The 27,926-nt window shown below is 39.9% G+C and overlaps 4 protein-coding genes and 1 pseudogene across 4 annotated transcripts; all 5 read right to left on the minus strand.

Moving 5' to 3' along the window:
- Positions 1-741: 741 nt before the first annotated feature.
- On the minus strand, positions 742-5,625 carry LOC114746215 (E3 ubiquitin protein ligase DRIP2). Its single transcript, XM_028934435.1, has 7 exons — positions 5,106-5,625; positions 3,805-3,904; positions 2,759-3,038; positions 2,067-2,569; positions 1,923-1,973; positions 1,272-1,344; positions 742-1,162 (listed from the first exon to the last, which is right to left on the minus strand). Exons 1-7 carry the CDS (start codon positions 5,218-5,220, stop codon positions 989-991), a joined length of 1,296 nt encoding a protein of 431 aa, XP_028790268.1. The 5' UTR covers positions 5,221-5,625; the 3' UTR covers positions 742-988.
- Positions 5,626-7,203: 1,578 nt separating this feature from the next.
- LOC114746219 (pathogenesis-related protein PR-4-like) lies at positions 7,204-7,863 on the minus strand. Its single transcript, XM_028934440.1, has one exon. It carries the CDS (start codon positions 7,796-7,798, stop codon positions 7,358-7,360), a length of 441 nt encoding a protein of 146 aa, XP_028790273.1. The 5' UTR covers positions 7,799-7,863; the 3' UTR covers positions 7,204-7,357.
- Positions 7,864-13,364: 5,501 nt separating this feature from the next.
- Positions 13,365-14,208, minus strand: LOC114746256 (pathogenesis-related protein PR-4-like; annotated as a pseudogene).
- Positions 14,209-20,366: 6,158 nt separating this feature from the next.
- LOC114746184 (pathogenesis-related protein PR-4-like) lies at positions 20,367-21,236 on the minus strand. The gene has a single exon (XM_028934376.1). It carries the CDS (start codon positions 21,191-21,193, stop codon positions 20,588-20,590), a length of 606 nt encoding a protein of 201 aa, XP_028790209.1. The 5' UTR covers positions 21,194-21,236; the 3' UTR covers positions 20,367-20,587.
- A 2,629-nt stretch (positions 21,237-23,865) lies between these two features.
- LOC114746183 (auxin-responsive protein IAA16) lies at positions 23,866-26,774 on the minus strand. Its single transcript, XM_028934375.1, has 4 exons — positions 26,167-26,774; positions 24,585-24,935; positions 24,439-24,500; positions 23,866-24,344 (listed from the first exon to the last, which is right to left on the minus strand). The coding sequence occupies exons 1-4, from the start codon at positions 26,448-26,450 to the stop codon at positions 24,307-24,309; spliced, it is 735 nt and encodes a 244-aa protein (XP_028790208.1). The 5' UTR covers positions 26,451-26,774; the 3' UTR covers positions 23,866-24,306.
- Positions 26,775-27,926: the final 1,152 nt, after the last annotated feature.

Raw genomic sequence — 27,926 nt, forward strand, 5'->3', positions numbered from 1 at the left:
AACTACGGCAGGTTTTGCTCCTTGTGGTTATGATCTCACCGTTGTACTATCTGTTCGTTATTTATTCGGTGTATTTTCGTCCGGGCCTCTGGCAATTTCAATCGTCCCCCACCCCCCAACAGTTTGAGGTCATCGTGAAATTCCAACCCCATTATAAAGGATGGGCTGATTTCCTAGTAGTATCTAATACAGGACTGCAGAGGTGGGAAGGGGAAGTTGGCGAAGAAAGCTTTCAAAATTATGACTAATCCTCTGTTATATGCAGAGGTTGATATTGATAGCGAGGGAGGTTAATTATGAGTGGATTAGATTGTGTATAGATGCAGCGGTTAATGTGAAGGAAGAGAAGGGGATAAAAGGGTACGAATGAAGGGTCTGGAGAGATACAGAATATGAAAGTGCAGCGTCTCGCCCCATAATTTTGATTTTAAGGCCAAGGCAAGGACGTTTAATTTGACATCCAGTGTCCCTCGCAGATCAATCATGCACACTCCGAACCTATTCACTTGTTCCCACAATCCCTGTGGTTTCATAATTATGTCGTTCTCTCCACTGCTTTTCCCTCGTTGTCATCGTCTCATCAAACTATACTTGAGATCAAGAACAAAGAGGATTAAAATTTGAAAACCGTTAAATGCCAAATGAACTTCAACCCAATTCCAAAGTAAACAGAACGGTGACCTTCCAAAGTAAAATGTGAAGAAGAAAGTTGTTGCTGGTATTGCTCCCAATCCCAAAATGAAAAATTCCAAATGAAAAAAATTCGAAAGAAATGAGTGTGGGAGTATCCCAAGTTTATGATGTGATTTGAACAGTGACAACTCGAAAGAGAAGCATTTCTTTGGCAAACAATGGCATAGGAACAGCAAATGCGCCGATACGTTCTTATGATTCCTATTTTCATTATCTTGGAGAAGACTTCAATGGGTGAGAAGAAAAAAACAAAACGTAAGATAGAGCAAAATTGAGGTAGAAGAACAGAAAATGTCTAAAGAGGGAGGGCCTTCCGACAATATGATAAAACCATAACGAAGTCCTTGGCGGAGGAGCCAACAGAAGCAGGAATCTTTTTAGAGGATGAGGCAGTCCTGAACCAGAGATCAACTAAGTTATGCAGTTGCAAAGATGGCATCACCGGTCGACCGCGGCACATTATTTCCACCTGTCAAATAACACTATCATATTATTGCCAACCCAATAATGTCCCCACCGGTGTCGCACGCTTATGTGTAGTAAAATGATGCTGGCAACCACTATTGTATCGAACTCACCTCTGCTTCGCTGGCAAGATTAAGTTTCTTAACAAGGTACTTTTGAATATACGAGACCGGCACAGTACCATCCCTGTGAAAGGGGAAGAAACAAGTGTTAGACACCAATCACCCATGCCCGCATAATTCACTGCGCACTTCTTTATCCATCAAAACATGATTTTTTGTTTCTGGGTCAGCAAAACATAATATACTAAATAAAGAAGAGCATGTGAGAAAGAAAGAAAAGAAAAACAAGAGGATGGGTAACAATAGAAGCAAGCCAGCTGACGAATGCTTAACTTACCTTTCAAAACCACGCAATAGGAGGCACTGCTTCGCAGAATCTCATGCTCACATTTAGGGTATTATGAATCTTCTTGACATTATTCTATCAAATGTTTTATATGTTGCTTCGTCACTAATGTTTTTATAGGACTATAATGCTGGAGTTTCTTTTAAGAAACTTCAAATTAGCATGTACAAAAATTTTGTGTAGATTTTTTATACTTCTTTAATCGACAGTAACCACCATTCTGACACAGGAGAATGAGAAAATTTCAATTCATTAACAGTTCAAAGGGTAGAGGCACAATCAGTCTAAAAATCAGGCCATATATGAAGCAAACGAAAATAAGGCCAGCAGAAAGGCAATGGGATAAGAAGAATTACTTTATTCTCAGGTAGCATGCTGAAATCTGTGGCAAGGGAATATCTCCTTTCCTGAACATAAAATGTCAATTCAAAATTAAAGGGCCACACAGAAGTTGAACACTATACAATTATATTAATTCTAGCTATAGCTAGGTAACTTACTGGTCTTCTGAAGCAACCAATGAAAACCAAATAGGACAGTTTTCTCTGTTACCCCTGCCCCGAACTGCATCTAGCATAACTTGGGCTGAGGCAGAAATCTCAGGAGCTGCAGCTCTTTTCTGACCAGCTGAACGCACCCTTCTCCGCCTCACTTGTCCTGGAGGCACAACATTTTCATCCTTCTCATCTCCAAATTTTGTTTTATGTCCGTTATCCTTGTTTTTGGTTTTAGACATACGTAATTCACTAGGGACAGAAGCAGAGGGTTCTGATTTGCCTGTAATTTCAGGCACGCTTAGTCCACCATTGGGAGTAGCTGGAGGCTCTGATTTGGCAAGAGACAGGCCTTGTGAAGTTAACTTTGAGGATTTTGTTCTGTTGGCAGCTTCAACAAGACAGTTCAAGGGCGTCCAGAGATCAACTTTCCCTTCTGGAAGGTCCACATTGTTCTCTGCATCTTCGTTTGGCCTATTCTTCTTAGAAGGCTCAGCTGTGGAAGAATCCTACAACAACGCAATAAGAGGAGATGGTTACAAGAAAGTAAAGATTTTTTCACCAAGCATGCCGGTAACTTGTGTATAAATTCAAGTCCAAACCTTGAGTCATAAAATAACAAAGCCCCAGGTCCTATGACCCCACCTGACCTCTATTTTGAGAATTATATTAGATAAATCAGGTGAGCTTGAGCTTACAGGGTTATCCTCGGTATAGACTTCTTCCTTCTTTATGGATTCATGAACAGCAAAATTGCATCCGCGTAAAGCAGCAGCCTTTCTTGTACCAGTTTTTGTTCTCTTTCCTGTGAAGCCAGTCTGCATTGAAACTTTAGGAGCAGAAATCACCAATGATGAAAGTGATCTTTCCTTCCTTTTTACTGGCAAAGGTACTGAAGGTAATGCCTCTGGCGCCTTAACCTTTCTTCGTCTCAAAGGGAATATTTTGGCTCTAATATCTTGCAAATTGTGATCTGGCCTGAATATTATCATTAGGCACACATGATTAATTGTATATAGATTTTATAAAAATTTATCAGAAAAAAGTTGTGCTAGTTTAAAATACAGGATGAACAAAAGGGTAGCAAATTGATTATCCCTTATTGAGGAAGGAATCAATCTACCAGAAGTTATCACATTTAGCTACAATACAAATATCAGTATTCACCAATAATTATATGGCATAGATTAAATACTTCATGCTTCTATGAATAAAAGCATGCGAGATAAAATGCAGAAATAAGATATGTCCTCAAAGCACATGCTACGCCAGTAGGCTGTCTTCGCACGTTAAGCAGATAGTAAAAGAATGATTCTCATGAAAATAAAACAAAGGGGGCTGCTAAATGAAAGTATGGGGGTAAATGTCCAGGTAGGTCACTAATCAGACAGTTATTTGTTACACTACTCAGGATAGATGCAGTAGAGGAAAACTTAAGATCTGGGAGAAGGTGTCAGGTAACCACGGACACCACAAGAAGACAAATAAGTTGCAGGCATTCACAGACTAAGGATGAAGAGCAGAAAAAGGAGATCAGTCTATAAGCAAAAGGACATTCTTAAATCTCGAATGCCAACAAAAAGGCAGTAAGAAGGGGAACAGAAATGAGCAAAATTCGTACAAAAAAGATAGTAAGATTTCTATAATCAGGCAGTCCGTAGCGTGTTTGTTCCGTTCAATTCAAATTCCTCATAAACCACACATATTTGTACAACTAAATTAGCAATAACGAACAACAACAGACCTCAGTTTTTCCACCGGAAGACAGCCCAAGTCAATATTGCATACTGGACAGCAATCTGCTTCCTCATCTGAGAATCTCTCGTATATGCATTTCCTGCAGACTGGTACAGAGTTCAATGTTAAAGGTATTTTGCCAAATATCATTTGATGAGCCAAACTATGCTATCAAAAGAAAGGCAAGTGGATGGAATTCATTACTGCCGTATAAACAAAATTTGCCATCAGATCTGCAAAAATCGAGCATATTATGAAATTTTGCGGCAACTACACTTCCTTAAGAAATTGCATAACTGTTCCACACTCCCCCTTAGATTCCATCGGAGAATTCAATAGAGCAGATAAAACAATCCTTCCAGATGGAAGCAAAAAAGGATTTCCTTCAGTTTGCTAAGTTTAACACTGTAATGATGACAAACATTAATTGCATCCATACCATCAAGATGGTTTATGTTAATTATGCCTCAGAAAGCCAAAAAAGGTTGCTAGGTTAGATACTCATACTACAATGGCAACAAAAAAATTGATGTCCTTAATAACAACATCGTTTATATTAAGAATGTCTCATTAACTTATATCAGTAGTAGTGAAGAACCGAAGATGGGGGATGGCAATCCTACGCGTTCCATCTACACAAAAATATAGGAAATGAGCTCAAAAAATGAAAGACGCATGAACTAACACAATCAAAGTTTCTCCTTTCTTTTGATCACCCAAAAAATGAAAATCTCCTTTCTTCAACAGTCAAATCTTAGAAATCCAATTAACCAATTGAAAAACAGCAAAGGATATTAACCTCAGGTGTTCCGTCACTGTATAGATATTACAGTAAAACGCTCTCACCATGCTAAAATATGAGGTCACAAAATGTTTTCGCGAAAGTAAATTAGAATGCATACAATTGTAGTCGTTCAAACAAGAAGGAATTAAGGAACCACATTGAAAGCCCAAACCCTGAGAAGCATGCTGATTGACTAATTATTCCAAGGCAACAGCAAATTAAAGAAATATAAGCGAAAAGTTCTACAAATGACACAGCGCTGAGCTGCTACGACGTCCAAATTTTGAAGCACAAAATACATAGCATAGAGACGCCTAACATCATCGAAAGCGCCGCAAAATATAAAATTTCAATCAAAATCATAATCAGAAGAGAAGTCAAAGCCATAGATAACGTAGTCGCAGGCCAGAATCAATCCGAACCGCTGTACGCAACGCATGAAAAAACGAAGACGAAAAAGAATCCGAAGAGCGGAAGAAGTAAGATTGTTGGTGCGTAAAACGGAAGAGAATAGGAAAACCTACACGTATGAAGGCAGAGAGAGATGGTAGTAGCATCCTTCAACAGTTTATGACAAAGAGGGCATGTCATGCACGCTTCCAGCTTCTCCCTCCCCACTTTGACCACCTGGCTCGCCATTATTCAGCTAAAACGGATGCTCAGAAAGGTGCATTCGAATCCAAAGCGAGAGAAGGCCGAAGATCGTAAGAGATAGTTTACAGAGTGGGTTGGTTGAATTGTTGTGGGGTGTAGTGGACGTGGAAGAGGAGTGGATCCGAGGGGTGGAAAAGGTTGAAAATTGGATAGAAGTGAGGAAAATTACGAGGCGGATTTGTTAGAACTTGGAGAGAGGAAAGAACAGCGAGGGGAATTGCTGATGGGGGCGTTGAACGAAAGAGCATGAAGAGAAAACAAGACCTGCAAGGAAAAGCTTTTCGGGCGTGTAATGCGAATACCTCACCCTCATCTCATGGTCCGACAATTACAATTGTGAGGCACTGTGCCTCAAAGTGCGGCTATTGGACATCTGTGAAGCAACCTCCTTTTTTCCCCCCCTTTTTTTCTCCTTGTGTGTGGCCAAGTACTGAAGCAACCTCCTTGTTTTTCACTTCTTTCCCTCTTCCGATCACACTTGTGTCCTGTTTGCTTACTTTTTGCGACTTCTATCCGCATATGACGTGTAATTACTAGTAATTTTCTTCAACAGTACTAATGCTTGGATCCATGCCCAAGACGTATACGTACCTGTCTACCAACTCAACCAATTCTGTTTAGTTTGCATGAGTTGCGGTCATTTATGCTTAAATTGTTATTTAAATTAATCAGCTAAGGTAATTTCTGAAATTAGATTTTCATTTAATTTGGAATAGGCGGGTGAAAGAAGAATTTAAGACATTTATGAGCACATAAAAACGGAGCGTCGGTTTGTGTTAAATTCAGTGGATATAGATACGACGGAGGGATCACGACCACGGGGGGGCGGGACTGCTCTTGATTTCGTCAAATATTTAAGGAGAGTTCGACGCGCGCAAAATGCGTTAGCTTGGTAGGAGCTAGGAAGCGCGCCAAGCTGAAGTCGGGTCGCTCTCACAAGAAAACCAGGGGATGGTTTCTTCGTTCAAACCAGCGACATGTACAAGTTTCCAAATCAAGCGGAATTTGGTTTTGATTTGAGATAAATTTTTTCAGTTTTTTTCCCCTAATTAAGGGACGTGGTACGTAGCCAATAACTATAACCCCGATTAACTACTAATAGGAAAGTCCTTTTCCTGCCACACACGCACACAAACTAGATTTTCCTTCGACCAGGCAAAGCTCAGGCATGTAATCATGAAACGATATATCAATGCCGGCTGCTTGATTGCATTTCTTTCCCGGCAGCTCAATTCCTCTAATATTTATGGGTGGTGGTAACAAGCTGATCAGGAGACGAGGAATTAGTGATGGCAAAATACATGCATATAAATATATACATGCATAGTATTATCTTTGATCCTAATTATAAGGACTAGTTGACTAATTTGAGAAGATTAAGAGAAAAAAAAAGTTAAGTTATTTGTCATAAATAGGTGTTATTTTTCCTAAATATCTTTACTAATCAAGTTTATTAGTTAGAATTATCATTATTAAAATGACTATTTTAGGGAAAAAAAATATAAATATGAAAGATAAAGTAGATTAGGGTTTTATAATTAAAACTAAAATAAAAATCAAATAAGATCTTATATTAAGAAACGGAGGAAGTATATTACTCCTCCGGTCCTTAATATAGAACCCAATTGGTGAGTTGGTTTTGGTCCTAAATATAAGACCCATTTCTCATATTTATCAATTTTCTCTAAATTACCCCTATAGATACTCCCTCAATCATAATCAAGTGTAGAAGAGGGAGAGGGGTATTAAGAAAGATGATTGTGGTGTTTTAGGAAAAACGTGTCACATTTTTTATAATTAACTAACTTACCTAACTTCCTTAATCTAATCAAATTAGTTAAATGGGTCTTATATTAAGAACCGGAGGAGTATTATCGATCGATTGGTTTTTTCGGTCCTTACGTGCATCATAATTAAGCATCCCTGGTGGAAGGCCGAAGAGGTAGCGACAAGTGAAGAAGGAATGAAGAAACACAGGCGGTGTAATTACGAGTAGAATGAATTCGCTAAGCCAGCTCTTGGCGCTCTCTAGATCAGCAGAGTGCTTTTATTATACTAGAAGACATGGAGGCGAGGAGTGAATACAGTAGAGAGGCTTATTAAATTATTAACGCAGACGAGATTAGTCGCCGCAGTCAACGAAGTCGTAGTTGACCAAGAGATGACCCTGAGCGTTGCCATTGCCGTCGGTGTCCAGCCTCTGGAAGACTCCGACGTCCAGGTCCAGACCGCCATTGCTGCACTGATCCACAATCCTGACGGTCTGCTGGGAGCCAGTGCGGGTGTTGGTGACTCGGAGGCAGCGGCCGCAGGCGGCCTGACCTTGGGGGCCGACGGGGCCGCAGAAGGCGGTCCAGCCGTATTTGCTGCGCCAGGAGAGGGGCTTGGAGGCGTCCCAGGTGGAGCAAAATGCGCTGACGGCCATGAGGTCCCAGTCATGCTGCTCCGGCTGGTACATGTGGTAGGTGGCCCTCACATTGGTGGCGCTCTGTGCCCAGGCTACTCCCACAGCGCTCACCACGCACAACGCCCACAGTACACTGCTCACGCTCGCCTTCCCCATGGATGATCAATGATGGATCTCTTGTGTGTTTTCTCTCGGTCGAATCTCACATCTTTCCCTCGGCTCCATTGTGCACTTTATATACAGGCCACCTCGCTCTGTCAAATTATCATATTGCCCCTCCCTTGCCTTCACATTGACACGTCACTCCTCCCTATTCATTTGACTCCACCCCCTTCTACGAGTCAAGCTGCCATACCGACTTCCCTTCACACGCATCTCTATTATTGCTGCTTTTCTTCAAAACGCGGCCTCCTCTGCTCTCCCGTCTTCCCCACTCATCAATGCCCTCAATTCAACACAGTCCTGCCTCTAAAAGTCAGTCGCTATTTACGCTTTCTTCGTTTGAAGTTTTATTAAATATTAAATAAAAGGGAAAAAATGGAAAAAAAAATAATGATCAATCATACAAAATACGAGTATATAATTTTTGTTTTCTTATTAATTAATCTGTGTATTTCTTCACGATGAAAAGAAATAATAGTACGAAGTAAGCAGCTGGCTAGTTACAAAGTTGTGAAATTACAGCTCACTTCATGCGAGTGGTTTTAACTTTTAACTTGCGCATAATGCACGATGTCTTATTTTGTCACCCGTTTGACTTAATCGTTATTTTATTAATTACTTGCATTGGCAGCGTTAATTTTTCTCTTCACAAATATAATCACGTGAATTAGATTTTTGTTTCATTTATATCTTTAACATTTTTATACAATTTCTGATGCTGTGCACAGGTTAAATTAACTAACTAATAATGATTTTATCTTCAAGCCACTATCAAAGTCTAATCATTCCGAAATTAGCTATAAAAGGCATGCAGCATAACACGTGATCACTGACGTTGAAGTTTGAAGCTCTCGTTTAATTTCACCTTCATATGCTGGCCAGACAGAAACTTACTTTCATATGTCTATTTTATTTATAATTAAGAAAACTAAAGTGAGGTCGTTAAGGTAAATCACAAACCCCAATTGATTACAAAACAATTGAATCGCACATTTAATTAGACCGCGTGTGGCCAAATTGATCATCCCATTCCACGCAAATCACAAACCCCAATTGATCTCTTTTCTCGCTTGGTTAACCTCCAACGGGAGAGGCCGTAACTACATTATCTGAAAACCAATTGATATTTATCTATATATATATATATATATATATGTTAAAAATAGTTAATATATAAGGCAATTATAACTTCAACGTGTTAGGATATGAGGGGGACACGTAAATACGACAGAATAAGGCGGGACGACGATCAGCAGCCGGTGAAGGATCTTCAACCTGTATGGGTTACTTCGATTCCGGAGCTTATACACCAGATCAGTCGCATGATTGCAATGCATGGCCCGTAATATAAACGCACATAATAAAGCGTACCGGAGAAAACCGTGCTTAGCTTCCGGGAAGCATTTCAATAATTGAGATTGAAATTGAAATCCGGAAAACTCTCTTCCTGATACATATCCTCGCCGGCGTCACATATTTTTGACTGCGTCTGAGGTTTTTCTGGTAGTCACAACAGCGGTTCATTCAGGGCATTGTGGATATAGACCCCTCACACTTATTATTGGCATGGTAAGTCATTTTCAGCGCAAGTTATGCAACATCACGCGGCTTCCACCAACTTGCTCTTACCATCCTGCCCGCCATCTTCATTGACCGCTCCCCAGCTACACACTTTGAAGCTTCCATGTTGACTTTTCAACGATCAGTTGTACGTACGGGAAACAAACACTCATCAAGAAAATTCTTACACGCACACCATTCTAGACGGTCTACCCATACTCAAACATATACATACGGAACACAAAACCACGGACAATGGAACCATTTATATGTGAAGCCGCTGCTGATTGAGACGGGGTTAACTAGATTGTCAGTAACTACAAATAAATATACGGGGATCAATATACCCTAAGCACGAATACATGTACGATCGCCAAAAAAACTCCACGTGTCCGTGTTTTATTCAGATCCATGGCAAAAAAAACAAAACGTCGTCAGGGAGCAATCATGATGAGTGTTCTTTTTGACTCGAAATTTCGGGACCTCACCACTCATTCACATTTGGATCGATCCCTTCTCCTGTATAGACTCCAGAGCAGCGAGCTTTCTGACTTCTATAATTTAGACCGTACGCACGTATGGCATTGATGTGGACCCAACACCGAGTCTACGATCTTCGTCGGAATATTTATTTCCCAATCAAAACACCTTGTGGGAGAATATTACAGATTAGGAGCCTGTTTGGTTAAGTGGTGGGATTTTAAATAAGCCCGTTTAAATTCAAATAAGTGCTTATGAAGCATATTTAGGGTGTTTGGGTGATTTTTATAAAATCCCGATGAATCGTGATTTTAACCTTTCACCGCACTTTTAGGATAAGCAATAAGAAGTAGCTTTTGCGTTTGAAAAATCCCGATGAATCTTTAGTAACTAAATTTTCTCTAATCTACCCCTCATTCTAATAGTAATTATTTTAATTTTTTTTATATTTTCATTCATCTCTTATTTATATGGGGTCTTTTATTTAATATTTGTACTACACATAAATTTTGTAAGTGATTTTAAATAATAATAATTTTAAAATAAACATAATATTTAAATATTCATGTCATTTATTAAATTATATTTAATAAAATTTATTATTAAATATAATAATTATGAAAATGTAAACAACTTTATTAACTTCATGTCCTTTTTAGTAATTATACACCCATAAGTGATTTTAATAAATAAAAACCAAACATAATAAACAATTCTTAAAATCACTTATAAAAAAATATTCAAACATAAATCACGATTATCTAAAATCACAGTTGTTCACCGCTAATCCAAATGGGCACTAAGACACATCTTATCGTTAAATTTTTCATTGAAACTAAATCAAGATTTTTGCTGGTAATTTGCGTGATTTTTTTTACCGATATCATCTATATAATTATGGATCTGTTTGGAATGACAGTGAAAAAACAGCTTATTTTTAATTTAACTTTTAGAAAAATAATATTGGGTAAAAATTAAATTGGATAATGTCAATTGTGTTGGATTAGATTTTAAAAAGGTTAGTTTATAACAACGAGGTTGGTAAAAAATTATTTGAAATGTGATTGAGTAAAGATAAGTTTGTTTGGGTAAAAGAAATGGGACAAATATGTCGTCCTTCTCTCTCCACTTTTTTAACTCTATAAACTGCAATTTTTAACTTTGGGCTTAAGTATGAGCCTATTTGGATCAGTGTCTGCTAGCCCAAACGTGGCTTGAAACAAGGAGAAGCCCAATTTAAAATGAAGGTGTTGTTTGGAAGAGCTTATATTGTATTGGGCTCATGAAAATATAAACTATCTCACCATGCAAGCCAAAGAATGAAGCTTATTTTTCAAATATGAAGAGCTTATTATTTTTTTGAGGTGTCAGGAATTTTTTTTATTCCTCTTTCTCTCCCTTCTGGCAATTATTTTCCTGTGAGTTCTTCACTTATTTTCTTTATTCAGAGCAATCACCCACGAGCCGTGAGTTCTCATGCCGTTGTGACTATATTGACCCCTACTCTGGAGCCTCTTTGAAGATTTTCGAGCATTCAGAAAATGACGGGACATGACATAAAATTAAAAAACAAGTTGGTGTACTCACGGAATACTAGAAGTAGTATTCGAAATATTTAAAATATTTTTTATCTCAATCCTTTTTTTTTCATCTTTCGCTTTATATTTATTTTTTTATGATTTCTTTAAAATTTTAAAATTCAATTCACTCATTAAATTTGACTTCTTCATATTAAATTATTTTAATTTCATTGTACTATGTGAAATCAATTCTTTTTATCATGTTTCATTATTTATTAAAACTCATACCCATTTTGATCATTTTACAACGGAACTTACTTTTAGTCAATCATAATTCAAACAACTTTTTATCAATCTCACTTTTGTAAACTAGCTTTTCTGAACTCCAATCCAAATACAATTCAGCTTGTCCAATTTAGCTCTTGTCTATCTTCATTTCTTCATAAGCTACTTTTCTAATTGTTGATCCAAGTGGAGCCTGTGTGATTTTGGCATAAGCTCTTAATTTTTTAAGCTCTTCTGAACACACTCAAACATATTAAAAGCCAGAAACTACTTAAAAGCCGCTTAAATGTGGCTCCAAACAGGCACTATATTGCCAGCACCGTCTTTACATAGATGATTGGAATGGTTTAAAAATCGTATTATCTCTACTTCTTGAAAAGCAGGAGGGTTCTATCAAAGTGGGATCTAATGTGATCCCTGGTTGGCCCTGGCTAATGTACATATCCCTGCTCTGTATGTCATGCGACAACTTTCAGAAACTCCCTGCATGCGTTAATTATATTAGTTAATGTCAATTTATGCCTATAGTTCGACTTGTATTTAGGATAAGAGGCAGGATTACTTACGAATTCTTGTCTCTACACCGCACTGGAACGGAGCAGACGAAAGGTGAAGAGTTGAGGAGTCCCGTTGGAATTGATTTATATGGGATAAGGGAACCACGTGTGCTCGATCGCTAGGTAGCACGTGGCAATAATCCGAGCCATGGGCCCGCGGCTGCTTTCACCCCCGGGGCACGAGTGTACACGTATGATGATAGGCTCAAAGTTCGCACATTCGCATCTACACATAACCATAATCAGCCTACTTTCGAATTCAGGGGATCAGCACTGAACACGTAAACCAAAACAAAACGTCGTCAGGGAGACCAGTAATGGCGGGTATTATATGACTGGAAATCTCGGGACCTTAGGTGCAGCTCAACAACATTTGGGTTCCCTGTTCATGGAGACATACAGAGAGAAGCAAGTTTTGTAACTTCCATATAGTCAAAACCTGTAAAAAGACAATCATACGCAAACGTGTGATAAGAAACTCCTGTGAAAATATATGTTGATTGCAGAATTTGTTAAAATGTAGAAAACAATTCTGATTTGAATTTAAGTTTTTTTTTTTTTTGGGAATTTTTCCTTAAGATGGGGGCAGGGTATGGTTATTGTTAGTTTGACCTTTTCTGATTTCTCATTTAGAAATTAATACATGCAGCGCACCGAAATGAAAGATGGAGGCTTGAGATGCAGTTGGGAATTGATTACATGGGACCAGAAGATGGCGTGTGCTAGTTAGCCAGGCAGCACGAGGCAATAATCCGGGCCTTAGGGCCGCGGCTGCTTTTGCTATTTAATTATCTCGTTTATTACGCCCGGGGTGCGCGTGCGTGCACGCATATGATAGCCTCCAGCTCGCACATTCGCCCATACTAGGACATCCATAGTCACCTCCACCTCATCATCCTTTCTTCCAATTTAATCCTAAGGGATAAGCGTTGACATGTAAATGCTTGAGCGTCAAAAAGCATACAAGGTATCCAAGTGTCATCCTAGATATAATAAAATAATGGGCCCAACCCCAATCAGTCAAATTAAGAAGGTGACATGACAGCATCAGCTCCCTCTCACTCTCACGGCGGCTTCTGAATTGATTAAGGCTTTGAATGTAAGATTTCTTTGACCGGGAAAACAAGTTCATGAATGAATACGCAGGGGAAGAGAGAGTGCGGCTTAATTGAACATTATAATACGGGTGAGAAGCCTCAATTTCAGCACGCAGCAACACATCCACACATATGTATTAGTTCACGGTTCATGGATAATAAAACGCATACATTGACAAAATACTGTGGCAGGTAGGCTCGACAGAACATAGCCACTTATTAGGAAGGTAACGGCCTTATGGGGAGCTTAATTAGGGTTGAAGGATGGAGAGTAAGGGGTGGTGGCCGGAGGAGTCCAACTGGTTGCCGCAGTCGATAAATGTGTAATCAACGATGAGATGGCCCTGTTGGTGCCCTACGCCATCGGTGTCCAGTCGGTTGAATACGCCGACGTCCAGATCCAAGCCTCCGTTGCTGCACTGGTCCACTATCCTCACCGTCACCTGCGCTCTGGTCCTGGTATTTGTGACCCTGAGGCATTTGCCGCAAGCGTCTCGGCCGCGAGGGCCGGCTGGCCCACAGAAGGCTGTCCAGCCGTATTTACTGCGCCAGGCGTAAGACTTGGAGGCGTCCCAAGTGGCGCAGAAAGCACTGACGGCGATGAGGTCATAGTTGTGAAGCTCCGGCTGGTAGTAATGATAGGTGGCACGAACGTTTGAAGCGCTGGCTCCCCCGCCGCCCTTGCACTTGCTCTGGCAGTTCTCGCCGCAGTACTCATCGGTGCTGCCACACCATCCGTATTGGCTGCAGCACAGGTCGCCTGGGCAGAGCACCCCCTGCTTGCCTCCCACATTGCTCACCTCTCACGAAAACGGCTAGAGCGCCGATCACAAGCCACCCCAACAGTTTCTGCATCGCTGCCTTGTTCATTTTGCAAACCACTGCCTTGTTGGCTTTGGAAGCTATTGCCTACAGCCCCTTTATACGGCATCCTGCTCGCTATGACCCCGTGGCTGCTACGCCTTTTTTTTTAAAAAAAAAAAAGTAAAGCGGCTGCCGCGCTATTTGGTTGCATGCACCGGCATCGTTGGATGCCTTCGCGGTCGCAAACTGGGTGCATCCAACAGCTGAGAACCAATTGGCCCTGCGAATATCACTATCAAAATATCTAGGGTATTGTGTAAGGGAATCCGCCACGTGGAAGTGGGCCCCCCTTCTTTGTCCCTGCCCGTTTGAAGGCGAATCCGACAAATGACATTAATGACGTCCCGATCGTGGATTTACGAGGAATGCGTCGTTATATTTATGTGTCTGTGGATAAAATAATGTCTCTCTCTGTCTGTCTTTTTTTTTTTTTAAACTGAAGGGCCCGATTTAGTTCGCCTGCGAAGAAAGGCATCCCTTATTTATTTTTTTTGTTTTCCCCCGTTTTGTTCATTGCAGCCCAAAGGCTCGGAAGCACGTGGGTACAAAAGAACAAGGGCGGACGTCAAACTGACAATGGAAAGGAAGTCCAGAATTACACCCCATGAGGCCATGACATCATATTTTGGGTATTGGGCCTTTGAGAGTTTAAAGCGGCTCGGTGAGTAGATCTAGCAGGCGGTGTTTTAAAGTCTCTATCACTGGGTATATTAAGTTGTTTATATCATTTTGATGATATTATTAAAAAAATTCAAAAAAATCCCTTTGTGATAACAAGCCCCCAAAAATATCTCACGATATTGTAACTCTTTTGATATTGGAACTAAAAAAATTGACACGCTGGGCATGGTTATAAAAGCAGCATCCTAAACTAGTGTTAGAACTCGGAACCCGACTGCAATTTTACTAATCGATCAGGTTGCACATCTTTCAAAAAGAAAATTGTTGACGGTTGATGAAACATCCTTAGTTTTTGAATGAATATTGTTTTTATTTGGTATATTTTAATAAAGTACTCATCCGGTCATAAATGTAAGACCCTTATATACACACTGTATAAGGATCTTACATTTAGGACCGGAAGAGTATTATATCAGGAGGAGTGTGCACAGTACACTAAAGTATCAAATTCAAACCCAAAAAAAAAAGACACTAAACCGATTGAAGTAGTGGTTTTATGGTCAATTGGTTGGATCGAGGGTTAGTTTGGCATTAAACTGGTCATACTAAAATAATATAATTTAACTTAAAATAACAAAAAATAATAACATTAATAATTACTAATAACAAAATACAAAAAAAATATAACAATAGTTTGATTGTGACAATAACAAAATACAGCAACATTAAAAATTTTGATATTTATGATTAATCAATAATTAAATTTAATAATAATTGATATTAAAATTCATTCAAGTCTATAGTAACTGAGATATTATGCACCGAATGAGAACAAATAGGACTAATATCAACATAATCATTCAAACTGGTTCATTATCAGTTCATACTAGGTTTTACTAGTTTTCATTGGTTTGTTTGAACGATTCGATATCAATTCCGCCTTTGATGGGTTCAGTCCTCAAATCAAATTAGACCATTGGCTGATTCACCAATTTTATTAAACTGACACATTCAGTCCCCCAACCTTGGTTATCATACTTGCTAAGTAGTCATGAACAACAATAATATAACTTGGAAACCTGCACGTGCAGGCGTCGAAGGAAATGATCACTTGCTAAAGTGGTCATCGGATGTGGAGTAAGAAGCACCTTGGATAGAGATTTGGCAGGCAAGAACCACAGTTTTGAACCTTGCTTGGCTGCTTCCCAGGCACCTCTTGATTAATAACCGACATAACCTTGAAAACAAGTGCTTTAATGCATATGACTGGTGAAAGGAAAAACACCGGCTTTAGCCACCACCACGACAATGACCGCGATGCCACGTGCTTGAATTATTTTTCATCAAACAAAACACTGCTATGCACTTGTTTAATAAGACTCCAATATACTATTCTGATCAAATTTACAGGACAAGAGGAAAATAATTTTTTAGCCATATTTATAAGGTAGGTGGAGAAAATTTTCATATAAATATATAATTTTGTTTTTCATTTAATATTGTGTTGACGAGAATAAAATGTATGCTAAATAAAAATTAAATTATTAAATTATTAAATTTTAAATGAAAGTTAATAAAATTTTAAAAAAATTTTTAATACGTATAAAACATGATAAACATAACTTATAAATAGAACTAGAAAAGTAATATAATTCCCATGTATTTAGTATTCACACATCAAAAGATACCGTTTACACGACCCAAACTCACTTCGCGGTTCGGAGACATTCACAATACGTTGTAACACGTCTTGAAAGCTAAGAAATGGGTCCAATTACATATGAGTCGCCTGTTGTGAGATAAACGAAAGGCAGGAGATGGGGGGTGTGGATTAAATACTAAATGAGTAGAGCCCTAACAAGGCCGGAAGCACATGGGGAATGGTCCACCATATCATTTTGTTCACAGAATCATATGTTTTTGCCTCGGACCACCAATCCCCTCACTCTTTATATTGTTCAGCAGGCAAGGGCACATGGCCTATTTGCCACACCTAATAAACAGAGAACAAGTCACTTTTTTTTTTTTAATCACCGAAAAGAGGGAGGAGGGGCCACATATGTATATGAACATCTATATTAATTTATGAAAAAATTACATACAAATCCCACACAAGAGATTTTATTCATCTTAGATCCCACAAAATGTCAAAATTACTGACAGGTCCTAAGGGGTCTTAGAGTAATATATTCTATTTGTAAAATAACATTACTGCCCCTCACATTCCAGATTCACATTTGCTCTGTCATTGCGATTTACAACCTCAACAGCAACTATTAACAGCCTAATGAGAAGGTGTTAACAACCTAAGCAGTATCTATTAACAACTTACTTTATAAGATCACATAACCTCCACATAAGAGTAAATTATAACCAAATAGTATAATACAACAATTTTAACACTAAAATGGGAAGGTTTTTAAAATCATTAAGAATTTTAACTAAACCCAATAGGATTATAGTAAAATTTTAATACAAAGATCTATTGACAACCTCAACGGTGAGTATTAATAAGCCAAGAAGAACTGTTAACAACCTTAGCAGTGTCTGTTAACAACTGACTTCATAGGATAATATGACATCCAACAACTATATAAGATTAACTTTAACACTATTTAGTTATAATTTAGACAACTATGTAAGATTAACTTTAACACTATTTAGTTATAATTCAGTTAGTTATAGTTATATGTTATATTATCCTATAAAGTCAGTTGTTAATAGACATTGCTAAGGATGTTAACAGTTATCCTTATGTTATTAATACTCACCGTTGAGGTTGTCAATGGATATCGACATTAAAATTTTACTATAATCCTAGTAGATTTAGTTAAAGTTATTAATGGCTTCGAAAAGCTTCCCATTTTAGTGTTAAAGTTGTTGTATTATACTATTTGGTTATAATTTATTCTTATGTGAAGGTTATGTGATTTTATAAAATAAGTTGTTAACGGATATTGTTTAGGTTGTTAACACCTTCTTATTGGGTTATTAATAGTCACTGCTGATGTTGTAAATCGTAATGACAGAACAAATGTGAAATTGGAATGTGAGGGGCAGTAAGGTCATTTTACAAATAGAATATATTACTCTAAGGTTCTTTGAGACCTGTCAGTAATTTTGAAATTTTGTGAAACTTTAGATGAATGAAATCTCTTTTATGAGACCTGTATGTAATTTTCTCTTAATTTATTGTATGTCCCTCACAAAAAAAAAAAAAACAAAACGTCGCCAGGGAGCAATAATGATGTGTTCTTTTTGACTCGAAATTTCGGGACCTCACCACTCATTCACGTTTGGATTGATCCCCTGCTGCTGTGTGGACTCCAGAGCAGCAAGCTTTCTGACTTCTATAATTCATACCGTACGCACGCATGACATTGATGTGGACCCAACACCAAGTCTACGATCTTCGTCGAAATATTTATTTCCCAATCAAAACGCCTTGTGGGAGGATATGACAGATTAAGACACATCTTATCGTTAAATTTTTCCTTGAAATTAAATCAAAATTTTTGCTGGTAATTTGGGGTTTTTTTTTTTAACCGACATCATCTCTATAATTATAGGTCCGTTTGGATTGACAGTGAAAAAAAGCTTATTTTTTATATGATTTTTTAAAAAGTAAGATTGGATAAAAATTAAATTCAATAAGATGAATTGTGTTTAAATTGGAGTTTAAAAAAATTAGTTCCTAAAAATAAGACTGGTAAAAAAATTATTTAGAATATAATTGAATAAAAAGAAGTTTGTTTGGATAAAAGAAATATGACACATATGTTGTCTTTCTCTCTCCACTTTTTCAATTCTATAATCTGTAATTTTTACCTTTTGGCTTAAATATGTGATTTTAGCGTAGACTCTTAATTTTTTCAAACACATTCAAACATGTTAAAGCTAAAAGCTACTGAAAAGCCACCTAAACATGACTCCAAACAAGCACTATATTGCCGGCATCATCTTTGCATAGATGATTGGAGTAGTTTAAAAATGATATTGTTTCCACTTGAAAAGCAGAAGCAGGGTTCTATCAAAGTGGGATCTAATGTGATCCCTCGTTGGCCCTGGTTAATATACATATCCCTGCTCTGTAGTCTGTATGTCATGCGACAACTTTCAGACACTCCCCGCGTTAATTATATTAGTTAATGTCAATTTATGGCTATAGTTGGATTTGTCTTTAGGATAAGAGGCAGGATTACTTATGAATTCTTTTCTCTACCGGCTAGAACGGAGCAGATGAAAGTTGGAGACTTGAGGAATCTTGTTGGAATTGATTTATATGGGATAAGAGAACCACGCGTGCTCGATCGCTAGGTAGCGCGTGGCAATAATCTGAGCCGCGGCCCCCCACTGCTTTCACTCCTGGGACGCGCGTGTACAAAGTGTCCACGTTCAGTACTCATCAGGTGATGAGTATCGAGTGTTTATCAAAACTAATGAGCATCCAATACAGATCCTGTGATGATAGGCTCAAGGTTCGCGTACTCGCATCTACATCTACCCATCATCAACCAACTTTCGAATTCAGGGGATCAGCACTGAACAAGTAAACCAAAACAAAACGTCATCAGGGAGAGCAGTAATGGCAGGGGTTATATGACCGGAAATCTCGGGACCTTATCTGCAGCTCAGCAACATTTGGATTCCCTGTTCATGGAGACATATGGCCAGAAGCAAGTTCTATAACTTCCATACCGTCAAAACCTGTAAAAAGACAATCATACCCAAAGGCGTGATAAGAAACTCCTGGGAAAATATATGTTGATTGCAGAATTTGTTAAAATGTAGAAAACAATTCTGATTTGAATTTAAGTTTTTTTTTTTTGAATGTTTCCTTAAGACGGTGGCAGGGTATGGTTATTGTTAGTTTGACTTTTTCTGATTTCTCATTTAGAAATTAATCCATGCAGCACACCGAAAAGAAAGATGGAGGCCTGAGATGCAGTTGGGAATTGATTATATGGGACGAGAAGATGGCGTGTGCTACTAGCCAGGCGGCACGAGGCAATAATCCGGGCCTTAGGGCTGCGGCTGCTTTTGCTATTTAATTATCTCGTTTATTACGCTCTGGGTGCGCGTGCGTGCACACATATGATAGGCTCCAGCTCGCGCATTCGCCCTCACTAGTACATATCCATACTCACCTCCACCTCATCATCCTTTCTTCCAATTTACTCCCACGGGATAAGCGTGGAACATGTGAATGTTTGAGCGTCAAAATGCATACAAGATATCCAAGTGTCACCCTAGATATAATAAAATCATGGGCCCAACCCCAATCAGTCAAATTAAGAAGGTGACATGACAGCATCAGCTCCCTCTCGCTCTCACGGCTGCTTCTCGATTGGTCTCGGCGACATCGCTTTTGTAATTATGAATTAAAGCTTTTTGGTTGCTTTAAAACCGTGGTTTCAGAAACACTTTTCCGCAAAATGAGATAACCTCCTCTACATATTTACTTCGTAATCTATAAAAACACTTCTAAAACCATGGTTTGGTTTTTATCCAAACACTCCCTAAAGCTTTGAATGTAAGACTTGTTTGACTGGGAAAACAAGTTCTTGAATACGCAGGGGAAGAGAGAGTGCGGCTTAATTGAACATTATGATACGGATGAGAAGCCTCGATTTCAGCACGGAGCAACACATACATACATACATATTACTCTACTCTTCATGGATAATATAGCGCATACATTGACAAAATACTGTGGCCGTACGTTGAGGTAGGCTTCACAGAAACATATAGGCCACTTATTCGGAAGGTAACGGGCTAACGGCCTTATGGGTAGCTTAATTAGGGTTGGAGTATGGAGAGTAAGGGGTGGCGGCCGGAGGAGTCCAACTCGTCGCCGCAGTCGATGAATGTGTAATCAACGATGAGATGGCCCTGTTGGTGCCCTAAGCCATCGGTGTCCAGTCGGTTGAATACGCCGGTTTCCAGATCCAAGCCTCCGTTGCTGCACTGGTCCACTATCCTCACCGTCACCTGCGCTCTGGTCCTGGTGTTTGTGACCCTGAGGCATTTGCCGCAAGCGTCTCGGCCGCGAGGGCCGGCTGGCCCACAGAAGGCGGTCCAGCCGTATTTACTGCGCCAGGCGTAAGACTTGGAGGCGTCCCAAGTGGCGCAGAAAGTTCTGGTGGCGATGAGGTCATAGTTGTGAAGCTCCGGTTGGTAGTCATTATAGGTGGCACGAACGTTGGAAGCGCTGGCTCCCCCGCCGCCCTTGCACTTGCTCTGGCAGTTCTCGCCGCAGTACTCATCGGTGCTGCCACACCATCCGTATTGGCTGCAGCACAGGTCGCCTGGGCACAGAGCACCCCCCGCTTGCCTCCCACATTGCTCACCTCTCACGAAAACGGCTAGAGCGCCGATCACAAGCCACCCCAACAGTTTCTGCATCGCCGCCTTGTTCCTTTGGCAAACCACTGCCTTGTTGGCTTTGGAAGCTATTGCCTACAGCCCCTTTATAGGCCTCCTGCTCGCTATGACCATGTGGCTGCTACGCTTTTTTTATTTATTTTAATAATAATAAAGGAGAGCGGCTGCTGCGCTATTTGGTTGCATGCACCGGCATCGTTGGATGCCTTCGCGGTCGCAAACTGGGTGCATCCAACAGCTGAGAACCAATTGGCCCTGCGAATATCACTATCAAAATATCTAAGGTCTTGTGTAAGGGAATCCGCCACGTGGAAGTGGGCCGCCCTTCTTTGTCCCTGCCCGTTTGAAGGCGAATCCGACAAATGACATTAATGAGGTCCCCGTCGTGGATTTACCAGGAATGCGTTATTATATTTATCTGTTTGTCTGTCGTTTTTTTTTTTTTAACTGAAGGGCCCGATTGAGGTCGCCTGCGAAGAAAGGCTTCCCTTAATTTTGTTTTTTGTTGGTTTTCCCCCGTTCCGTTCATTGCAGCCCAAAGGCTCGGAAGTACGTAGGTACAAAAGAAGAAAAGGGCGGACGTCAAACTGACAGTCGAAAGGAAGTCCAGAATTACACCCCCTTATATCATATTTTGGGTATTGGGCCTTTGAGAGTTTAAAGCGGCTCGGTCTTTTTCTCCATGAGTAGAGACATTGCGAGCTATTAACGAAAAATGATGAAATGATGCGGTGGAGTAAATCTAGCAGGCGGTGTTTTAAAGTCTCTACCACTAGGTATATTAAGTTGTTTATATCATTTTGATGATATTATTAAAAAAATTCAAAAAAAATCCCTTTGTGATAACAAGCCCCCAAAAATATCTCACGATATTGCAACTCTTTTGATCTTGGAACTTAAAAAATTGACACACTGGGCATGGTTATAAAAGCCGCATCCTAAACTAGTGTTAGAACTTGGAACCCGACTGCAATTTTACTAATCGATCAGGTTGCACGTCTTTCAAAAAGAAAATTGTTGACGGTTGATGAAACATCCTTAGTTTTTGAATGAATATTGTTTTTATTTGGTATATTTTAATTAAATATTGTATCAGGAGCAGTGTGCAAAATGCACTAAAGTATCAGACCCAAAGAAAAAAAAAACTATACTGGACACTAAACCGATTGAAGTAGTGGTTCAAGAGTCAGTTGGTTGGATCGATGGTCAATTTGGTGTTAAACTGGTTATATTAAAATGATATAATTTAATTAAAAATAACAAAATATAACAACATTAATAATCACTAATAACAAAATACAAAAAAAATATAGTGATAGTTTAATTGTAAAAATAACAAAGTACAACAACATTGAGAATTTTGATTTTTATGATTTATCAATAACTAAATTTAATAATAATTGATATTATAATCATTATTAAAATTTATTCAAATCTATAATGACTGAGATATTATGAACCAAACGAGAACAAATAGGACTAATATCAACATAATCATTTAAACTGGTTCATCATCGGTTCATGCCAGGTTTTATCAGTTTTCACTGGTTCGTTTAAACAATTTGATATTGGTTCTACCTTTGACAAGTTCAGTCCTCAAATCAAATTAGACCATTGCCGATTCATCCGTTTTCCTAGTTAAACAAACCGATTCGGTTTTTTTTTTTTTTTTTACTAGTAAGCAGTCATGAACAACAACTGTATAACTTGGAAACCTGCATGTGCAGGCGTGGAAGGAAATGAACTTCCTAAAGTGGAAATCGGATATGGAGCAAGAAGCACCTTGGGCAGAGATCTGGCAGGCAAGAACCACAGTTTTGAACCTTGCTTGGCTGCTTCCCGGGCACTTCTTGATTAATGACCGACATAACCTTAAAAGCACTGGCTTTAGCCACCATCACGAAAATGACCGCGATGCCACGTGCTTGAAGTATTTTTTATTAAACAAAACACAGTACTATGTACTTGTTTGATAAGACTCCAATACAGTACTCCGATCAAATTTACAGGACAAGAGGAAAATAATATTTTGATCATAGGACAGGTAGCGAAAATTTTTATATAAATAGATAATTTTATTTTTTATCTAATATTGTGCTCACTAGGATATAATGTATGCTAAATAAAAATAAAATTTAAAAATTATTAAATTCTAAATAAGAATTAATAAAATTTAAGATTTTTTTAAACATGTATAAAACCTGTTAGAAAAAATTTATAAATAAGACTAGGAAAGTACTCCTCCGGTCCTTATTATAAGACCCAATTTGACTTTTTATTTGGTCCTAATTATAAGACCTAATCCATTTTGTCTCTTATATTTATGCATTTTTTCTAAGACAATCCTTCTAATAACGATAGTTTTAGCCAATATACTTAATTAGCAAGAATATTTTAGGAATGACAATACTTATTTATTATAAATAACCAACTTAACTTACTTCCTTAATCTCCTCAAATAAGTCAATTGGGTTTTATAATTAGGACCGGAGGAGTAATATAATTTTCATGCATTCACACATCAAAAGATACCGTTTACACGACCCAAACTCACCTCGCGGTTCGGAGACATTCACAATACGTTATAACACGTTTCGATAGCTAAGAAATGGATCAAATTATATATGATTCGCCTGTTGTGAGATAGACGACAGGCAGGAGATGGGAGGTGTGGATTAAATATTAAATGAGCGGAGCCCTAACAAGGCAGGAAGCACATGGGGAATGGGTCCACCCTATCATTTTGTTCATAGAATCATATGTTTTTGCCTCCCGTCACCAATCCCCTCACTCATTATATTGTTTAGCAGGCAAGGGCACATGGCCTATTTGCTACACCCAGTAAACAGAGACCAAGTCACTTTCTTTCTTTTTTTTAATCACTGAAAAGAGGGAGGAGGGGGCGCACACATATATATGAACATCTATATTAATTTACCGTATGTCCCTCACAAATTTCGAACTATTTTCTCATATATATTACATATATAAGAAAATTAAACCCAAAAACAAAACAGACATTGCACAGACATATCATCCAGGCTCTCGTGCGCAGATTCGATATAGATGTGGAGCCAGTTTGGCGCCGGTGAGCAACCCAGCAGGGCAGATGTTTGAAATATCAAAATTTGAGCTCAGCTTCTGTTCTTGCACTTTTCCACTGCCCTCGGCGCTGTACATGAACACGCAGGAATAAGACTAAGGGGAAAAAGAAGAAGAAAGTAAAAGGCCACTAGAGTCGCTTAATGAAAGACTCTGGGACTGACCTAGCCCAATTGCGTCGGATCCTTTCATGATGCGCAGGCGTTTGCAGGATTCCACGAACATTCTGTTGATTTCGTGAGTTAGTCAAGGAACATAAAAAACGAAGACGAAAGAGATGGATATATGGTGAGGCATAATGGGAACTTACTCCCAGGGGACGTCGCCGACGAGCATCCAATCTCCGTCCTTGTCTTCGTAAGTGGGGACGTAGTCGGAGCCGTTGAGGAGATCGATCAGTTTGCTCTCGCAGAGGAAGTGGTTGGAGGCTTGAGGGGGGCCATAGTTGGCGTTGGTGAAGGAGCTGAACATTTTAGCAAGGGCCCCTGACAGCTGTTGGTAGCTCTGGTACTGTTTCAAGTCCACCTTGCGCAGATAAGGCGCGCCGTCCATGCTCACCTTCACGAACGTAGCGCCTTCTTCCTTGTGATTCTTCTGGCTCTGCGATGCCCCGATGTTCTTCCTGGACGATCGCACCGGTGGCCAACCCACTACTTGCGCCCTGCGTGTTCATTATTCCATTACAACGTTAATACTCCGTTAACCGACGCAAGCAACTTTTCGCTATTCACAACTGAAAGCCGCCAAAGCCATTCACATGCATCCTCAACTACACTTCCTCAGCTCCCAGATGCATATACGGTGTCCGGTATATCTCGGGTTTTTATTTAGTCTTAAACATGAAATCTGCTTTTTTATATTGACATATTAAATTTTAATTATTAAATGACAGGATTATTTTTTGTTAAAAGAATCGCAAAGTCTCTACAAATCAAATATAATTGAGTAGTAACGAAGCACTATTTGATTTAAAATAACGATAATAAAAGATATAGATAATTCACAAGTAATAAATGATAAATAAGCGAAGGAGGGGCTGGCTTTGACCGGTGAAAGGGAAATGATTGGGCCCTGGGAGAAAAAGTAAAGATTCCTGGTGTCTTGTCCTTATGCTCTGTCTTCCCGACAACCAGCCGTGCCATCCGCACACGATATGCAACCTAATTTGCAAACCATTCTGCATCACTCATCATTCTCTCTTTCTTTCTGCTCATTTTCTGGATCACTCACCCCCCCCCCCACCTCCCATCATGGCCAATTAATTATGCGCAGCACCTCAGAATGCGTATGTTTCTTTTCCCACATCACAGTCACTGATCACAAAACCTCATTTTAAGTGGTTGGAGCGAGAATCCATTCACTTTTCACCTACAGCCATGAGTGTATGCAGGACGCCTCGTAGTTATCTCATTTCTCTGCCCCTGGCTCTGCCTAATTTTTAATCCGAAGTTCGATATTCGATCTCGAGAATATATCGACCAAAAATATTACGCTATGCTATGTATCAGTCTAAATCTTGCTATGTCATTCAAATCTACTCCAAACAATATTTAGACTCTACAGGTCTGTAGGAATCAGGATGATTGCCTTCCCTGTCTACATAAATGTCTTTCAATTATATTCATGTTAAACAAGGACAAGACCATGCATCTATAGTATCTATAGCCTGAACTGATAAAGCGTTAATTTAAGCACAACTGAGAATAACAGCGCAGACCAAAACAACGGAATGAAATCCTAGTTCTGCCCTTCGATCACAGTTTGACGCACGAGAGCCAGTATTGGGTCACGGGTAAAACATGGAATCAGTACGAGAGGAGCGGAAACGAAATTAGATATGCGAAAAGCGTGAAGAAACAATAAGTAAGAAGGAAAAGAGAGAAGGACCATACTTAGCGGGTGGCTTCGCAGGATCGTTAGAGGGAGAAGCAGCAGCGGTGTTGTCGGTTGGCTTGTGGGTTGACTGGGTAGCACTGTTGGAAGACAGATTGAGCTTCAAATCCACAGCGGTGTCGGAGAAGCATCTCTTGCCGCCAGCGCACCTGGTACTTTTGAGTGCAGGCTCGGAGTCGGAGGCGGCTGCAGAGGAAGCACCGGGCAGTCCGAGTCGTAACTCGGTCTCCTCGAAATTAATCACGCTGTACTTATCTGGCTCTGCCTCTTTCAACCCTGTCATTCTGTCCGTGACGCTTTCAGCCTGAGTAATTTGGAGGTCAACCGAGAAAGTGAAGGCTTTGATGTTGGAGAGCGAGAGCGAGGAGAGAGGTTTGGGGATGTTGAGAGAGCGGGAGAGGAAAAGTATTAGAAGGAGAAAAGGGGCTTACTAATATAAGAAAATGGGGAGGCCGGGGGGAGGTCTGGGGACTGAGCCTCTGCAGGGGGACGCTGTCACGTGTGGGGCTGGTTCATCCGCAGCTTGTCGGGAGAATGATGTCACGGGTGACGTTAATTACAGGAAGAATCACTATGGTGCTGGTGTGTGTTTGTTGGCGAGGCAGGCTCCCCCAAGCAGCACCAATAATTGAATTTCCTGTTAATTTACATTCACCGGGGAAGGGAGAGCCCACAAAGCCAGAAATGACGGCTTTTTTAGGAGCAAGTAAAGGGTAATCGATATGAATGATGATCAAGCGGAGGGAGATGAAGGGATATTTTGGGGATCAGCAGTTTGGAGGGAGGTGAGTTTGTGGGGGGGGGGGGAAGATAAGGTTTAGTAGAGGAGAGTGGTTGGCATATTAATCTTTTTGAACTGGGGGGTGGAGGGGCATATACTTTATTATCCTTTAATTTGTCCACTATGCGTGGTGGCTATCCAAAGCTGCCGGGGTCCAACAACAACTGTGTGCCGCGGGACCCATCAAAGTACCTAACGAGTGTGGCGAGTGTTGAGGAAATAGGAGGGCCTTCGTGATCAGGCATTGGAAAGTGTCGAATTTGAAGGCAAGTGAGCGTTACAAAATTGAAATTAATCAATTGAATTTTACGGCGACGCTTGCATGCAATGGGCTTTTGCCTTCTTGTGCATGGCGCAGCGAACTGGAGCAAACAGTGAACGCAGATGGGGTGGGGCGACGTGGCCGGCACTTGCTCATCCGAGCGATCGACAGCCGGAGCATCGTAGTAAGAGTGGATCAGCGAAAGATGAAAGGCCACGTTCACGTGCACGGGGAGTTAATGAGGAGAGAGGGCAAAACAGGAAAAAAGGGTTGGTGTCAAAGTCAACTGTGCCCCCCGTGTGGCATCCCGTCTGGAGCCCCCGCGCATGTCTTTTAACAGTAAATACACCCTTTTTGAGGTTGATGCTTTTCCCTCTTACGTTCGTGGTTTCATCTCACCCGTCATTTTCAGCTTTTGGACATCAATAAAGAAAAAGACGTCGTAGTGCTTGGGGACTGGGTACATATGATGCGCGTCCAACACAAACTGTTGGAAATACGCCGCCGCGCCGTCCTTAGAATCACGACTCGCAAGAGACGGGGCGTCATGAGAGCCCATTAGATATGGGCCTCGAGAGTTCGAGAGCCCAGGGTCTGCTTAAGTCATTACGCATCCGTTCTCCAGCCCAGGTTTTCTTTATCTGTGTTTGGCCCACACATGGCCTCCAGAGTCCACCACGCCATTCAGGTGCTTCTTTGCCATGCATATATCTATT

Source organism: Neltuma alba, unplaced genomic scaffold (assembly GCF_004799145.2).
Source record: "Neltuma alba isolate B1F8T4 unplaced genomic scaffold, ASM479914v2 tig00004928_pilon, whole genome shotgun sequence".
Taxonomy (NCBI): domain Eukaryota; kingdom Viridiplantae; phylum Streptophyta; class Magnoliopsida; order Fabales; family Fabaceae; genus Neltuma; species Neltuma alba.

Excerpts from the sequence above, each read along its gene's own strand:
- LOC114746215 (XM_028934435.1), bottom strand. The coding sequence starts at position 5,220 with ATGGCGAGCCAGGTGGTCAAAGTGGGGAGGGAGAAGCTGGAAGCGTGC. Across the intron at positions 3,905-5,105 it reads CTCTCTCTGCCTTCATACGT|TCTGCAGGAAATGCATATAC; the intron begins GTAGGTTTTCCT and ends ACTCTGTACCAG. Across the intron at positions 1,345-1,922 it reads GCATGCTACCTGAGAATAAA|GGATGGTACTGTGCCGGTCT; the intron begins GTAATTCTTCTT and ends CCCCTTTCACAG.
- LOC114746219 (XM_028934440.1), bottom strand. The coding sequence starts at position 7,798 with ATGGGGAAGGCGAGCGTGAGCAGTGTACTGTGGGCGTTGTGCGTGGTG.
- LOC114746184 (XM_028934376.1), bottom strand. The coding sequence starts at position 21,193 with ATGCAGAAACTGTTGGGGTGGCTTGTGATCGGCGCTCTAGCCGTTTTC.
- LOC114746183 (XM_028934375.1), bottom strand. The coding sequence starts at position 26,450 with ATGACAGGGTTGAAAGAGGCAGAGCCAGATAAGTACAGCGTGATTAAT. Across the intron at positions 24,936-26,166 it reads CCTGCGAAGCCACCCGCTAA|GGCGCAAGTAGTGGGTTGGC; the intron begins GTATGGTCCTTC and ends ATGAACACGCAG. Across the intron at positions 24,345-24,438 it reads ATCCGACGCAATTGGGCTAG|CGCCGAGGGCAGTGGAAAAG; the intron begins GTCAGTCCCAGA and ends GTTCATGTACAG.